Consider the following 18,056-nt stretch of genomic DNA (forward strand, 5'->3'; position numbering starts at 1 on the left):
TTTTCAATATATTCTATTCGTTCAATCCCAATCATGCTTATTGGAATCAACGGCGGCTATTTTCCGGCAATCTACCGGGTATGTTTTTAAATGTTCTCATATTCAATGGTTTCAAATGAGCTCAAATCCAATGGCTAAATTTTCTTGCTCCATACCTTCAAACTATTTAAAAGGGAGCTAAGTGGCAACGGAAAATTGCAATTTTCGAGAACGACGAGTGTTTAATTGCTTGCTCTCAAACGAAGTTTGTAGTAATTATATTAGTCCTGTCGGTCTTTTTTATGCGATTTTTCGCTTGACCGATTTTTTTTCTGACCCATTGGACTTTTCGACCTCAAAACAGGATAAACAGGCAGCGCCCAGCAGGCATTAAGTGCTCTTAGAGCTTTTAAGCTCTGTTTCAGCTCAAACTGTTTTGGAGACTTATACTTATGGTGTGTTTGGCGGTTCTTGGAGGTTGAAAACACCCCCACTGTTGACACCCGCCCCACTATTGCCCCACCACGGCGCTGTTGCCCCCCCCCCAACCCACTGTTGCCCCCCCCCCCCCATCAGTTCACGGTGCACCCCCCGTGGCTAGCTGCTGACGAACAACCGCTCGCTAAAAACACGCAAATTTATACTAATTTTCAATTTTTTCAAGCTTTTTGTAAATTTTTGTCATTTTTTGAGTTTTATCAGCCCTAGGTGTCAAGGAACCTCCTCTAGGGGTTTGATAGTAGGTTACTGCATAGTATATAGAAGTGGTTTTTACTTTTAAAAATCACAATTTTTACCATTTTTTTTGACAAAACGTGCAATTCTTTTGACATATATTTTTCGTTATTCACGTCTTTCCAGACGCAAAGACCTCCTTGAGAGTTTAATACTAAGTTAATGAAATTTTTTTTTTGCCATGGAGTAGTTCTGAATTTTCGAATATCACGAATTTTAACAGTTTTTAACTTGCATTTTTTTCAAGGTTTTTTTGAACATTTTTGCCATTTTTTAGGTTTTCTAACCTCAAGAGCCAAGGAGCCTGCTCTAGGGTTTGATGATAGGGGACTGTATAGTTTAGATGTACTAGATGTAATGGAATGTTTTCCAAGATTCTAGCATCACGAATTTAGCATTTTTTTGGGCAAAACTTCCAATTTTTCATTTTTTTTTCAATATTTATTGTCATTAGTCAGGTTTTTTAACCTCAGGGGTCAGCAAATCTCCGTTAGGGTTTGACAATAAGTTACTAGAATTTTTTGGCCATGGATTTGTTTTTTACTTTGTATTTTTACAAGTTTTAGTTATATTTTTTTTTTTAAAACTTGCATTTTTTATTTTTTTTTATTATTCGTCCTTTTTTAGGATTCTTCAGCCACAAGAGCCTCTAGGTTTCAATAATAAGTTACTGCATTTTTTTTGTAATGGATTGAGTAGAGTTTCCCATTTTTTCCTTTCAACTTGCGTTCCAAGCTCGCGGAATTTGGGGGAAGTGGCAGTCAGATTATAATCGCGTTTTTTATCATTTCAACTCAAATTGATTTTCTCCCTGAAAAGCAGTGGAATATGACAGTTTCCGTGATATAGTTTTTGTTTTATTGCTCTATGTGGGATACCCGTGACACTGAAATTGGAAAATTGTTATATAGCCGTTGTTACTATAGCCGAGGGGCCGCTACCCGTGCCACCGCGAGTGAAATTACTTATTAATAATGTATGTACAATCAAGTTTAATCGATTGAAAAGGCATCAATAAATAGTCAAGAAGTCTTTCACCGATATTCCAAACTCTGGAAGAAAAATCTCGATGAACAATTTACACAAATGAACAACAGACAACACAGAGTGAGCCACCTCAACGAAAATATCAGAACCATTATTATCATAACCATCGAGTCTTGCTAAACTTCTACAGCAGAAGAAACAAGAACGGCAAGACCCCAGCATAATCATCATCATCACAACAAGCAGACATAAACCAAACTTCTAAAACAAATATACCTAAACTGATCAATCAAATATGACTGGACCTCAAGTCCAAATTACAACATCACGCTACGGGCCACAACGAAAGCAGACCCAGTTCTCCACCAGTGGCCATTAACAATCATTTTTTCTGCTGAATTACAATAATTAACCTGCAGATTTTAAAAGCGCTTCATGAAAGGGATTTAATCATCTTTTCATCCGTATTTTTAAAACAAATGAATGCGTTCATTGCACTAGATGCTACTGCTGTGATTATTAGCTATTGTTTCGATCTGCTAACTTTATGTAATTATTATCTTTTATTCCACGAAAATAGATTATTGCTTTATCTCAATGATAGTAGCAGTCATATTTATAGTAGCAGTCATAATTATTCAGTGAATAACACTAACTTCATACCGACTCATATACATTACATTCTATTTCACTCCTATTCTAATATTGCCAGAGGCATATCAAGAAAAAATTCAGATTTTGAAACTGCAAAACGATGAGGGTTTTTTGCGGCAAAGTTTCGTATTGAGCGAAAAGATGTTAAATGAAAGAATTATGCCAATGGCACCCAAATGTGACGGACCCAGTACCAACACAGTCAGTTCACTCTGTACTAGAACAGTTGTTTGTTTGTTTGTTTTGAAGAAAAAGTTAAAGGGTGGAACCACTTAGACACCCACTAATCCAACAGGACATCTGAAGACCTGAAATACAAATGCATTAATGATTTTTTGTAGAGACAAAATTTATTTTAAACAAACTGTTTTAAAGACTATAGTTTTTTAGTTACGTTTTCTTGTCTTGTAAAATCAGTTTTTCGACTTTTCAAAATCCACATGCAAATAAAACCATTGATTTTTCCGTCTAGTTCACAATTTAAAGAAATCTCGAAAAAAATTTATTGAAGTTGACATAATTTTAAGCCTCCAGCTTGCTTAAGAACTTTAATTTTATAATTTTATCACTGGACATGTTTAGCTTAGTCCGTTTTACTGCGAATTTGTGTTGTGGAGACTCTTGTAGTAGGTTTGCTGAATTTTTGCCCGAAATTTGATCCCAATCATGGCAATATTTTAGGGGTAAGTCTTTACAAACTAAGAATCTAGCGACGGTTAAGATTCGTCCTGCCGGCACGTTTTCAATCTTTTGTGGTGTTTGCCACTCATGGCGTTTAACAGTTAGAGCTACTGTTTTGCTGCTTTTTCGGACAAAGATGTCTATTCGCCATGCCAGTCTTGAATTCGCTCTGTTGTCGATGCAAAAATAAGATTGTTTTAACAAAGAAGTGGAAAACGCGCACTCAGTTCTTTACTTGGCCTGAATATTACATTTTGGCATCAAATTGTTTTTAATAGCCGCACAGCGATAGCTGGGGCTATTATTGGCCTTCTCTTGGTTTTTTTACAATTCAAAGAATTTGAATTGTATTGGGGTGCTGTCTTTTTTTTTAAGATCTGTTCACACATTTTCATGATTTTTGAAGTCAAATTGGAGTGGTGATTTTGGTCACGCCGAAACAGGAAATGGAGCGAAAAAGCGAGTGGTTTTGCGGCGTGAATTTTTTTCGCTCTAATTTTAAAGTAGAGTGAGAAAACGGTGTTTGAACAAAAATTCGCTTTCTCGCTAGTGGTTTTTTTGTTCACATGCGGCAATTTCACTCTGATTTTTACTGTTTTTTCGATTTTTTGGATCGGATTTTTTTCTAAGTAGTTTGTTTTCCCAATCCATTCACAGCTCATTTTGGACCTAGATTTTTGTTAGAATCAAAATTACATATCTCACTAGTGGTTTTTTGTTCTCTCTAGCAGCATTTTGACATTGATTTTCTGTTTTTTTTTGTTTTTTCATCTGATTTTTTTAGAAATGGTTTTCCCATTTCACCCATTGTCCGTTCTAGGTCTAGTTGTTTGTTGAGTCAATGAAAATTCTTTGAATTGTTCGTCAGGACTTGTCCTGCTATTTTTTTTTATTTCGTCGTCATGATTTTTGTTACGACCATATGACGTCACAGCCACTTTTTGTTCATTCGCTCATGCAATTTCAACTGAATTGCATGTGTGACGTCATTTTTCGCTCTTAGTGGTGCGAGTTCTTTTGTTCATGTGCGTGATTAAATTTTTGGTCACACTTGACTTACCTCACTCTCAAAAATGACTTCCTCGCTTTGAAATTGACTTTTATTTACTTTAATTCAAAGAGATAAGGTCAAATGGGTGTGTGTCACTCTAAATGAAGGTTATTTGAGATCAGCTAACAGAGGCAGCAATAAATTTACAGATTTTTAATCAAAATATAACAGATCAGCCTTCAATGAAAAGACGAATTTTTTTGGTCTGTCTTACTGTTTTTTTAGACTGACGATCTACGAATCTATTGCGGCTATTTTCTGGCAATCTGCCAGCTATGTTTTTTTTCCAAATTTAGTTCTTAGTTTTCACTTTTTTGAAAGAGGGTTTTCAGTTTCCTGGCTGCTTTTTATATTTTCGGTGTTTTTTTGAGAGCTTGGAGGAGTTCCTGAGCTTGAGAGAACTCAGAAAGCTTTATTAGTTTTATTAGCTGTATTGGTATCAACAGCCTTCTGAAAATGACCCTTGACACCAACTGTAAGTGTTTTGATGAAAATCCATTTTTAGAGGGCTCCTTCGCCAAAACTGCACTTCTGAGCCCAGAGACAGACAACTGCTATAATAGAAATTTTGCTGAGAAAGTCAAACCTTTCGGGGGAAAAACTCAAAAATCAACAAATATCGAAAACTTAAATGAAAAATAATTATTCTTTTTATTATTCTATGCTTTTTTGATAGCCGCACATTGATAGCTGAGACGATTCTTGACCTTTTCGTGTATTATTTCGTCTAGGTTTTTGTTACGACCATAAGTCACAACCACTTCAAATGTGGTTTTTGTTCATTCGGTCATGCAATTTCAACTGAAGTGCGTGCGTGACGTCATTTCTCACTCTTAGTGGAGCTAGTTTTTTTCATTCGCGTGATTAAGTTTTTGGTCAAACGTTACGTACCTCACTCTCAAAAGTGACCTCCTCACTTTGAAATTGACTTTTTACTTTAACTCAAAGAGACAAGGTCAAGTGAATGCGTCACTCTAAATGAAGGTTATTTGAGAGCAGCTACTAGAGGCAGCAATAACTTATACAGATTCTTAATCGAAATATGTCTCATCCTTTGGTGAAAAGAGTAGTTTGTTTGGTTTGTCTTTTTTTAACTGTTTTTTCTGAGACTGCAGATCTGCGAAGCTATTGCGACTATTTTCTGGCAATCTCTCAGCTACTTTTTTTGTAGCTGTGTGTCAGAATTTAATTAGCACAAAATTTCTTGAGAGAAATCAGTAAAAGGACTGCTCACTTTTTGCCCTTTCGAAGCTGCATTCAGGTCACTGTCAAGACTAGGGAATTTAGACGAGTGAACTTACTGAAATGTAATGTATGTACAATCAAGTTCATTCAATTCAAAAGGCATCAATAAATAAAAGAGTTTGATTTCGGAATGAAGAGTTAATGCTCCTGTTACAGTTTTTTCTTTGAAACCAATTAATTGCTCTTGTTGCTGGGAGCCAATTCAAGCGGCGGGAAGGGCTTTTGCTGGCTCTACTTGTTTTAATTCTTATTCGTGTGCTTGGCTAGCCTCATAGCTGTTGATTCGTTTGTCGTTTTCCATGCGTGGTAAGTTATCAAGTAACATTTTTATGCTTAAGAGAGAAAAGGTCTTTAATGAAATTTATAAATTCAAGAAGTAAGGCGTGACAAGAAGATATAAATAGAGAATGAAGGAAATGAAAGAGAAAAAAGATAGGGCTTCGCTCGTGGTGGGGATTGAACTACTGCCTTAGGTTTGTTCACAAGAGACCGCTGCGCTACGAGTTGCTGTTTTAATAGCAGAGATGTGTAATCGTGTAATAGTTAAAAAGTAATAGTTAATACGAGATTAAAAGAGAAAAAGTCTTCTCGCCTGTTTCCTCTGCGCCCCAATTGATCATAGGATTAAAGCACTGCGCTACAATTCGAAGTTAAGAAGTACAATTATGAAGTTAAGCGTTAAGACGCGATAAATTTAATTGAGGGAAGGTGCGAAAAGGTGCAGTTGCATCATTTAATAACTGAACCTAAAAAAAACAAAATGTATCAATTATAAAATAAAATAAGGTTAAGAAGAAAGAATAAAAAGCAGTAAAAAGTGCTATGCTAACCTAAGCCTAAAAATTAGTGAACCAAACCGTGCATAGTACGAAATTATGTTATCAGTTGTATAACAATGTCTTAACTGTGGTAAAGATATCAATGGAGTGAATGTAGTAACTAAAAATGTTGTCTTGGTTGAAAATGAAGCTGATCGTTTTAGATGAGTTTTTTTAAATGATTTCTCTGGCATTTTGCTAATGATGTTGAGGTTTTCCAATTGATGAAAACTGTAATCTGCTGGTATTTTTCCGCGTGGTTCTTGCAGCTAAGCCCTGAGTTTGTTAGGTGAGCGGCTGGCTCAGCTGCAAGATTGGGACAGGACACCACGGGTGAACTGAAAACGACCAACAGGAGCCAGTCTTTCTCACATTTCATTGTGCGATACCAGTTTTGAACTCTCATGGGCTTCGATTTTTTAAAAGTAAATGATCGACAGCAAGCTCAACGGTAAATGAAACGAAACCGAATTGGTGCTTGAGTTCGATAGTTTTTTTTTTGCGAAAGTTGTGTGCAAATAAAGTTGTCTTTGCGAAAGTTGTGTTCAATTTATTATATGAACTTCGTTGTTGGACATATCTGTATGGAATCTTAATGAAGCGCAATATTCTCATCAGTTCCAACTTGCACCGATAATGTTGTCATTTAGACAGCTTGGATTTGCAACTCACTCAATCAGGTTTTCAATGTTGAAGTATAATCATGGCGAACCTGAGCTCTTAGTTTGGTAGTTAGTTTCAGTCATAGGTACATTGTTTTTGCATAATGAAGCTCCTTAAGAAGCAAAGGGTCATAGCACCAGTTTTTCAACAAATTCTGTGTACTGGTTTTTAAAAGTTTGCCGGTTTTGACAAAACTTAAGACATTGGAGATGTTTCCCTAAAATGTTTTCCCTTATTGTATGTCACAGTTTCCAAGTATCAGCGATAAAGCAAAATTCAGTAGTGCTTCAAAAGTTTGTCTGTGCCATTCGAAATGATAATGAGACCATTGAATTTCAATTTAATCACCAACATCAGCTCCGTCAAGCATCTCTTGATTTATAGACGTATATCAAGTTCATGGAATTATCGTGGACAAAAAAAGACAACAGCTTTCAAAGATCATCAGGACAATTTTTTCAAATCCTTTTTCAGTTGACGAGATTTCAATTTTTTTCTTATCAATGTCTGAATTTCTTTTGGTTGTGAGCTTGCAATTTTTTTACCTCATTTTGAATGGTCGATTGAATTACTTCTTACACTTGAATTGTCACTTTCTATCTGACTGCAAAATCCATCATTCTGGTTTCTCTTTCAAAAGTAACCAAAACACGTTGAATTTCGCCAAGCGTCTTATTTTTCTTGTGATTAGCTAGATTACAAATACTTTCAAATTCGCGGGAAGTTTGTCAGAAGTGTTGAATTAACCGATTTTCATCTGAATTCGTCGACTTCATTTTGAGTCAATTGTTTATCCCCGCTTCGGTAATATAATCCGCGATGTTTTGACTCCTATATTTCCTTAATGATGTTAGGTATGATGTAATGTTTGTAATCCTGTCGAATTAAATTTTTTTGAACCCTTCGATGACACCATCCCAAGATTTGTAAGCTTTTCCTCTATTGAAGCTCAAAACCGTAACTGACTTGCACGTTTACTTTCCGTGTGATAGACTTCTTTGAGTTGTTGCCCCACCTTTAGATGAGTAACAAATTGCTGGACATAACGCACTGTCAAGGTTTTGTTAAATATCAAACACTTCTGAGCGTTATTTGTTCTCTGTAGACAGGTTCCTCTTTTTCTCCTGAAATTCAGCCCCCGGTGCACCCCCGCTGCGCTCACCTCACGCCCCTTCTTTTAAGCTAAAGCTAGCCTCACTATACCGTGGCTAGTTCCTTACAAAGCCAACCGCTCGCCGGTCGTTGAGAGCAATTCGCGCGACGCTAGTTGGCTATGTTATTAGTTCAGACCCCCGAAGACTCATTGACTTAAAATAGTTGTTGTTTCTGCATTGAAAAGACATGGTTGCAAACTATGTTACGTTAAGTGAATGATAGGAATGCTTTTTTTCAGAGGAATATATCTATAATTGAAGATTCCACTCAACAGAAAAGGTGGCAATGAAAAATTTTGGCCAAAAATTTGGTATCCTTGACAAAGGAGCAAAAATGGCGCAATCTAGCCACGGGATTCGCCACCCCGACTCAGATTGATGACGATCGATCCTCCAGATAATTTATCAAACATTTACTTTTTCGTTTTTATTACGCAAGGGTATAATATTGCTAAGTTCTTAAGTTCTTCATTCAAGCATTCAATGCATCGTTATTTTTAACTTTGTTTCGAGATAAGCTTTATTTTTATTTTCATCTCATCGCATTTCTTCTTGTTGAACAATTTATAACTTGCCTTGCATAGACTTTGACCGATATCGCATATGATAGTCAATCTGTATTTCAGATTCGAAGCGACCTATTTAATAAAGATTTTTGAATCCCCGTCGCACATGCCTTTTTTGATGGTAAAAACAAGCAGGGGTTAGTTTTCCAAAGCGACCCTTTTCATGGAGTGATTGCCCAAATTCTATAAAGGCACGGGTCAATTTCCGACATCGAGGAGTAACAGAATATTCCGCCCCGTTATGAACAATATAGGAACATGTATTTGAGCTTGTTGCACGTAATTTTAGCTTGTTTCAAAACATTTATTTCATCTTGTCAGCCCATGAGCTGGGAGTAAGCTTTTAAAATTCTCCAATTTTTTACACCGGGTACGAAGTGAATGTGAATGTAGCCAAATTTTTTGCTACAAATGCAGTTGTCCTGGTTGTAGGATTGGAGGGTTCTGAGATAGGCGAAGACAACGATGTCGTTCGGAAGGACAGACGAGATACTCACACGCCAGATCTGAGACCAGAGGAGGGCACTCATATTCATTGGGATCCGACCAGCTACGAGTCCAACTCGAAGTACACTCACATCATCACCAACAGAGCACTGCCAGAACATATCAAATCTATTATTTCCAGGTTTGGATCCAGTTTAATCGTACATCACAATGGGGCTCCATGAAGTGAGAGGCTCCATTTTCGATTAAGCCACCCCTAATAAAAATTTCAGTATTGTTTGAACGCTCATACAGGTTTGAAGCATTGACAAGAGTTTAACTGGGCGCTATTTGCCGAAATTTCATCTTTGTTTTAAAATATTGTTTCTTGATGTTTTCACTCGATTCGATTGCAGTTCCCAAGATTAAGCAGAATATTTTTCCAAAATTTCAACTTGAACACTATTTCAGCGCGGCTCCATCAAACGTTTGTCCGATTTTTTTTAGAATTATTGTGTTAGCAGCCCCAAATGTTTTACAAATGTTTTTATAGCTGCGAAATTGTAAGCTGGACGGAAATATATTGCGGTGCTCTTGTTTTTTTTTGTTGGATTGTATTGGTGCTCTGTCTTTTGTTTTATTTTTGTAAGATGTTTTTACACCTTTTTTTTTCATTACTTTAAGAATTCAAAACGGGATAAACATGTAAAGCTCAGCGGTCATGAAACTTCATTAGAGGCCATTAGCCGTGTTTAGTAGTCCCTCAAGTGCTTAGAGCGGTGAAGCTACTGGGAAGGCCGTAATTAAAGGTTAAAAGGTCAATTTTCGATCCCAAAATGTTGCAATTTTTTCGTTTTTGTCATTTCGAATTTTGTTGAACCAGTCTAAAATTGAGGTTTGTAAAAGTTGATAAAGGTCTTCTGCAAGACACAATACTTTTTATGACCATTTCAAGAGGTATTTGTTTTGGTAGTAAAGACGTAAACATGCAAATTTATACTAATTTTTACAAGGGTTTGATAATAGGTCGTTGCATAGTTTCTAGTGGTAATAGAGTGGTTTTTCCGGCACCATGGGACCAGGAAACTGATCCGAGATTTGATAATAAGTTACTGCGTATTATCTAAAGGTAATGGATTGGTTATCAGTATTTTAATAACTCTAGTTTTAGCAATTTTTTGATAACTTAAATTCAATTTCTCTGAAAATTATTGTTCCAGATATATCGAGCTTTATAAGACAATGAAACTATTTAAGGCTTGAAAAGGGGAGACTAGATTGTCTGTAGAGACAATACAATGGTTCTGAAGATATTAATACCACGAATTGTATCAATTGTTTTTAAAATGTCATTTTTTGAGTTTAACAATCTTAACTGGCCAACGAATTTTTTTAACTGGCAGATGATTTACATGACAGAACTTCAGAGACAGAGAAATGGTTTAACAATTTTTTTGCGAAATTAAAAAACTTTAAATTTTGCACTGTTCAGTTTTTTGAAGCATGTGTCATATTTCTCGAGTTTATCTACCTTTAGTGGATAATAAATCTCTTTCAAGGCTTACGCGTGAGTTTATGAGTATGTTGAATTGCATCACAATTGCCCTTCAGGGTAAATGATTCAAGAGTTTTAGAAATATTTTTTTTGTTTAGTTTGTTTGATTATTTTAGTTTCTGAGCTTTTGAGATCGTCTTTTTGGCTGGTATTGATCTGCTGTTCGGGTACAATAGTTCTGTGTTTCATTCATTTCTTCGGATTGTATTTCAGGACCTGCCGTGCTATGTTGTTTTGTTTCGTCGTCTGACTCTCTTTTTCGTTTTACATTCGTTCTCACAGCAAAGCTGAAAAAGTCAAATTTTCTGAATTAATTGTTCCTCTCACTATTGATTTCGTACGCACCACGTCTTTTCTCGCTCTCTCTATCAAAAGTTTTTTTGCATGATTAGATTTTGATCATATGTGACTTACATCACTTCATAAAATGACTTTTGCACTTCAAAATTTGTGCTTAATTGGAATTAAATTAAGGTCAAAGGAACTCATATGTGTAATGAAGGTCCCTAATGAAAAGGCTTCTGCGCAATGTATTTTAACAAGCTTTATTAATTTATCGCTGAATGTTTTTTACACCGTTTTTTTTAGCGGCTTCCTTAATTTTTTTCAACTTATATCTGTACATGTTTCTATATCTACGATACGGCACACAAGTCTACTTTCGCAGCTAATTCGGCAATATGCCGGCTATGCTTTAAATATTTTGTAATAAGGTTTTCGCTGAAAGAGTCCAAAGTAATTTCTCTCGAGACAAGTTTGAATCATTTATTGTAAACGTGTTTCTTTTTTATGCAAAGCTTTTGCTTGACCGTTTTCTGTAGAGCGTTCTTTCGTTTTCATTTCCCGATTGACTTTTTCACTCTTGACTTCCCAATTTTTGCGTGATCTATATGGGTCTTATTCAGAAATGAAGTCTTGCTAAAACCAAATCGAATGTAAGGTGGGATAAAACAAGGGCCTGAAAACTGAGTGGTTAATCAATGCTTCGTCTAGCACGACGGAGGTGTTGGGTTGGAATCACTCCATAGCCAGATTTTTTAAAATCCGCAACGAATTAAAGCCGTAAGATTTCTTTTACACCGTAAAGAATAATGTATCTAGTCTACAGCCCCCTCTGAATCAAACTTCCTTGCCTGTCGTTGGAGAGTATTTTATTCGGCGTTAGTCGGTTTATTTAAATAGTACAGTTTTAATAGCCGGGCAGCGAGTATTGAAATTATAGCATAAGACGAGTCGTAGCCAAACATTTTTGCAAAATGTTAGAAAGTAAGTTATATGACTATAGTTTATTTTTATAACTGTCATGTAGGCGTAGCTGTTTTTCATGACTCGTGGTTTATCTAGTTCTTGCTTTATTTAGTTCTCGTGCTTTATTTAGTTCTTATCCCCCATTTTTCGTTAAACAATTTTTCTACGTTACTTTTTCACCTTAAACCTCAAATCTTTTTTGTCCAACTTTTCCTGCCATTCTTTATCTGCTTGACGTGTGATCTCTCTTGTTTCGCTCACTATCATCCAGTTTCACTTTTCTTAATGATTGGGTTATTTTTTATAAATGTACTTTGTATTTGGGTTATATATAAAACTTTTTGGTTATATTTTTGTCGCTTATGTTCACCGACTGTTAACCTAATTTCATGGCTAATAAAGTACTCCTCTTTAAAATGAAGTCTTTTAATAAGGAGATATAGCGACAGAATTGAGACCAGCGATTCAATTTTCCTTTAAAATTTCTAATACATGATTTTTTAAAAAGGTGTTATCGGTTACGTCGGCTGTACATCGTCATTTCTGTCTCTGTGGCTTTGAATATTTTGCAATAGATGAGTCTATTGTGATGCTATTTAATCAACTGGCAAGCTTTATTTTTTAATAAGCGATTGCTTGGGGCAATAGCTGGGTCTATTATTCGCCTCCTCTTATTTCAAGATTTTTTTTACTAACATATGTATTTACGATCGCTTCAAATGTCTTTACGATTGCTTCATTCTTTTATTGGATTATGTAATTTTGACTAAATGGTGTGTTCGATGTCATTTTTTGCTTGTTTTGGGGTATTTTTTGTTCTTTCTGTTTAGTTTTAAGTCACACCTGGCCTACCTGTCTCAAAAAATAACTCCCCTGACTTTCAGAGAATTTTGCTCGCTTCTATTGAGCGAGTTACCGTGAACTCAATGTATGCCTTTGGAGGTTATTTGAGAGTAGCTCATAGAAGCAGCAATAAGTTCTGTTAATTTATAAATCAAAATATAACAACCTTAGCATTTAATAAAAATAAAATTTCTTTCATTCTGCTTTTTGTTATCTTTTTGAAACTGCAGATCTACAAAGCTACAGCAGCTATTTTCTGCCAAGCTGCCAGCTGTGTTTTTTAGACTGAGCAGCGATCAATGATATTTAAGGCTATAAATACTCCACCGTGTTTAATAGCCGCAAAGCGATAGTTGAGGCTATTACTGGCCTGCCTTCAAGTATTAGGAATGTGTTTGTGCTGTATTTTTTAGGACCTGTTCACGCTTTTTTCGACTTTTTCACGTCAGTGAGAAGTCAATTTAGATCAGTGATTTTAGTCACGCTGAAGCAGCAAAAGGGAGCGAAAATCGAGAAGGTTTTAGTCTGATTTTTTTCTAACTACCTTTCAAATGGAGTGAGAAATGGTGAGAAATTTTCGATTTTTGAGAAGGATTTATCTCACGTTTGTCAATTTGACTCCTGTTTTCACTGTTTCTTCTCGTTGAGTGTTTTGAATATGATACATATATGTTCTAATTGCACCTATCTGCAGCTTTTTGAATTCAACAAGGGTCAGCTGAAACTTTTTATGACTTTGACTAGATTTGTGGTCATTAAATATTGGCGATTATTTGATTTTGACCACTTTTTAATAACATTTCAGATGTCTTATCACTTAGAATCATCCATGATAGGTCTAATTGGTTGCTAATTGGGCTCAAAAGAACCTAACTACTGATTCGAACTATTTCCTTGACTTTGTCACTACTTTTTTTTCCAAAATTTTGAATGAATTTTTCAGTTTTGCGATTTTGTATTTTTTGTTGTCTCATCATTTGCTCTCATTAGGGACAATTGTCACCGATTTCTGCTAGGCGTTTTATTAATTGTATTAGTCGTTCCAGTTTAAAACTTTGATACTAATTGCTTCGTGTGACTTTGATTCTAATTGTTTTCAGGAATTATTACCGAATTTTTATTATTGCTAGTTTTCATTAACTTGGTTGATTAGCGCTTAGTATCATCAGTATCAGGCCTCTTTGGTTGCTAAGAATTTTTTTAATTAACGCGTTTAGTTTTTTCAGTTCATAGCTACTGCTTTCTGTGACTTATATACTGTTCGTTTTCTATACAATATTAATGATTTTTTGAGTTTTGCTAGTTTTTGTTGTACTTATTGCTGTCTTATCCCTCCATCCAATTGATGACAGGTCTCATTGTGTGCCAATGAAGATCCAGTTACTCGAAGTAATTTTATCAGTCGGTTGCTATTGCCTTCTTTGACTTCTACTTTATTTACCTTCAAAAGTTATAGCGAGCTTATTTGCAAAAGTTGATTATTTTATGTTATTGTATCATTGAATAACATTAGTGACAGGTTGCATTGACATTTAATGACAGGTTGATAATGAGAAATAATGGAATATAATTGATTGCTTGAGTCCATAGGAGTCCTTTCTTGATTTTGATTCCCTCTTTTCAAAAAATTTTGAAAAGAGGGAATTTTTGGCTTAGTCTTGATTGTTTTGGTTGTTCTTGAGGTTTTGTTGCCTCAATAGTATCAAAACTAACAGGTCTTTTCGCCTCCTAATGCGGGTGAACTAATTGTCAGGTTATTAGGTAAGTCAATTCTTTACATTGTATTTCAGAACTTGTCCTGCTATCTTTTTTAATAGCCGCAAAGCGATAACTGAGGCTATTATTGGCCCTATCTGGGTTTTTGTTTTTTTTTCTTGGTTTTTTTTTCGTCCTCAAGATATATGTTGACTTTCTTACTCTTAGTTCGACTACTGTAATTACTAAATGATTATGTAATTTTGACTAAATGGTGTGTTCGATGTCATTTTTTGCTTGTTTTGGGGTATTTTTTGTTCTTTCTGTTTAGTTTTAAGTCACACCTGGCCTACCTGTCTCAAAAAATAACTCCCCTGACTTTCAGAGAATTTTGCTCGCTTCTATTGAGCGAGTTACCGTGAACTCAATGTATGCCTTTGGAGGTTATTTGAGAGTAGCTCATAGAAGCAGCAATAAGTTCTGTTAATTTATAAATCAAAATATAACAACCTTAGCATTTAATAAAAAATAAAATTTCTTTCATTCTGCTTTTTGTTATCTTTTTGAAACTGCAGATCTACAAAGCTACAGCAGCTATTTTCTGCCAAGCTGCCAGCTGTGTTTTTTTAGACTGAGCAGCGATCAATGATATTTAAGGCTATAAATACTCCACCGTGTTTAATAGCCGCAAAGCGATAGTTGAGGCTATTACTGGCCTGCCTTCAAGTATTAGGAATGTGTTTGTGCTGTATTTTTTAGGACCTGTTCACGCTTTTTTCGACTTTTTCTCGTCAGTGAGAAGTCAATTTAGATCAGTGATTTTAGTCACGCTGAAGCAGTAAAGGGAGCGAAGATCGAGAAGGTTTTAGTCTGATTTTTTTCTAACTGCCTTTCAAATGGAGTGAGAAATGGTGAGAAATTTTCGATTGAGAAGGATTTATCTCACGTTTGTCAATTTGACTCCTGTTTTCACTGTTTCTTCTCGTTGAGTGTTTTGAATATGATACATATATGTTCTAATTGCACCTATCTGCAGCTTTTTGAATTCAACAAGGGTCAGCTGAAACTTTTTATGACTTTGACTAGATTTGTGGTCATTAAATATTGGCGATTATTTGATTTTGACCACTTTTTAATAACATTTCAGATGTCTTATCACTTAGAATCATCCATGATAGGTCTAATTAGTTGCTAATTAGGCTCAAAAGAACTTAACTACTGATTCGAACTATTTCCTTGACTTTGTCACTACTTTTTTTCCAAAATTTTGAATGAATTTTTCAGTTTTGCGATTTTGTGTTTTTTGTTGTCTCATCATTTGCTCTCATTAGGGACAATTGTCACCGATTTCTGCTAGGCGTTTTATTAATTGGTTTAGTCGTTCCATTTTAAAACTTTGATACTAATTGCTTCGTATGACTTTGATTCTAATTGTTTTCAGGAAATATTACCGAATTTTTATTATTGCTAGTTTTCCTTAACTTTGTTGATTAGCGCTTAGTATCATCAGTATCAGGCCTCTTTGGTTGCTAAGAATTTTTTTAATTAACGCGTTTAGTTTTTTCAGTTCATAGCTACTGCTTTCTGTGACTTATATACTGTTCGTTTTCTATACAATATTAATGATTTTTTGAGTTACTAGTTTTTGTTGTACTTATTGCTGTCTTATCCCTCCATCCAATTGATGACAGGTCTCATTGTGTGCCAATGAAGATCCAGTTACTCGAAGTAATTTTATCAGTCGGTTGCTATTGCCTTCTTTGACTTCTACTTTATTTACCTTCAAAAGTTTTAGCGAGCTTATTTGCAAAAGTTGATTATTTTATGTTATTGTATCATTGAATAACATTAGTGACAGGTTGCATTGACATTTAATGACAGGTTGATAATGAGAAATAATGGAATATAATTGATTGCTTGAGTCCATAGGAGTCCTTTCTTGATTTTGATTCCCTCTTTTCAAAAAATTTTGAAAAGAGGGAATTTTTGGCTTAGTCTTGATTGTTTTGGTTGTTCTTGAGGTTTTGTTGCCTCAATAGTATCAAAACTAACAGGTCTTTTCGCCTCCTAATGCGGGTGAACTAATTGTCAGGTTATTAGGTAAGTCAATTCTTTACATTGTATTTCAGGACTTGTCCTGCTATCTTTTTTAATAGCTGCAAAGCGATAACTGAGGCTATTATTGGCCCTATCTTGGTTTTTGTTTTTTTTCTTGGTTTTTTTCGTCCTCAAGATATATGTTGACTTTCTTACTCTTAGTTCGACTACTGTGCACTTTAATTCAAAGAGAAGAGTTCAAGGGAAGATGTGTCTTCTTAATGGAAATTTATTTGAGAGCAGTCAATAGAAGCAGCAATAATTTATACAGATTCCTAATCAAAATGACATTAGTATATAATAATTTTTTTGCGCTGCTTTTTTACTATCTTTTTCAGACTGCAGATCTACAATGCTATTGCGGCTATTTTCTGGCAATCTGCCAGCTATGTTTTTTTTTCGCCGTCAATTTTGTTTCGACCATATGACGTCACAATTACTTCAAGAGAGAAGAGTTCAAGTGAAGATGTGTCACTCTAATAGAAAGTTATTTGAGAGCAGTCAATAGAAGCAGCAATAAGATATACAGATTCCTAATCAAAATAACATATTATATAATTTAAAAAAAACTTTTTTGCGCTGCTTTTTTACTATCTTTTTAATAGCCGCGTCCTTAATTCCAGACGGCTATTATAGCGCTCCTAATTTTTTTTTACTTCGTCTAACTGATTTTTGTTTCGTCTTACCCCGACTTCTTGGAATTGGCCGTTTCATTGACTAACCTCACTCATAAAGTGACTTCTGAACTCACTTATGGAACTTTTACTTTTACATTTATGAACATTACTTGTTAGAGGTCAATGGTGTGCATCTAAGTAGTGCCTAACATATATGCCCTAATTCTTGACTATTCGAGTCTTCAGTTTTTGATTTCGAATTTTGATTTTGTGATCTTCGTATGTGCCCCCAGTACGTTATGCGCCCCCCAGTTACACAGCACGTGCCATTACATAGTAAGTCCTTATGCAAAAAATATTGCACGTGCATCTGAGGGGTGCAAATAATATGCGCCCAATAAGCTGAGGGGGCACAAATGGAAATGATCTTAATTTTGAAAAACCCTATTAGGGCTTTCTCCTTATAGAGCTTATGTGTCTCATAAAAATGACAGTCCAAAGCTAACCCAAAAAGTCCAGTGATCTATTAAAGGACTGGTAGTCGATCTGTCTATCTATTCTCTTTAGTTGTTTCAATTCATGGAAGGCCCCAAGTGTCTATCGCGGCTATTATCCGGCAATCTGCCGGCTATGTTTAAGACTGCAGATCTACAAACCTTTTGCGGCTATTTTCTGGCAATCTGCCAGCTTTGTTTTTATTTCGAGGTCAATTTTGTCACAACCATATGAGATCATAATCACGTCCGATCTTCTTTTTGTTCATTTGTTCATGCAATTTCAAATGAATTGCGGGCATGACTTTATTTTCTTTTCGGTATGGATCATTATGTATGGACAACTGACTGTTCTGTATGTCATACTGTATGGACAACTGACTGTTCTCCTTGAATTACTCACCGTTCCTGAGCCTTTAACCTGCCCTGTTTTTTATACAACAGATGAGCATGCTTTCACGTGTTGGGCCCTTCGCTGGGCTCAATGTGTATATTTGCATGAAAGTTTTGGGCAGTAGTATGACCTTGTGGAGAAGCATTGAGGTCTC

At 35.5% G+C, this 18,056-nt stretch overlaps 1 protein-coding gene across 1 annotated transcript in view; it reads left to right on the forward strand.

The window, feature by feature from the left end:
• The window catches only part of LOC142334627 (uncharacterized), a 67,954-nt gene that overhangs the window by 11,909 nt on the left and 37,989 nt on the right, over window positions 1-18,056 (forward strand). The window contains exon 5 of the mRNA XM_075382818.1: window positions 8,966-9,161. Within this exon, the coding sequence (XP_075238933.1) occupies window positions 8,966-9,161 (196 nt within the window). The remainder of the gene's footprint in view (window positions 1-8,965; window positions 9,162-18,056) is intronic.

Source organism: Convolutriloba macropyga, chromosome 2 (genome assembly GCF_964194025.1).
Source record: "Convolutriloba macropyga chromosome 2, txConMacr16.3, whole genome shotgun sequence".
Taxonomy (NCBI): Eukaryota; Metazoa; Xenacoelomorpha; order Acoela; family Convolutidae; genus Convolutriloba; species Convolutriloba macropyga.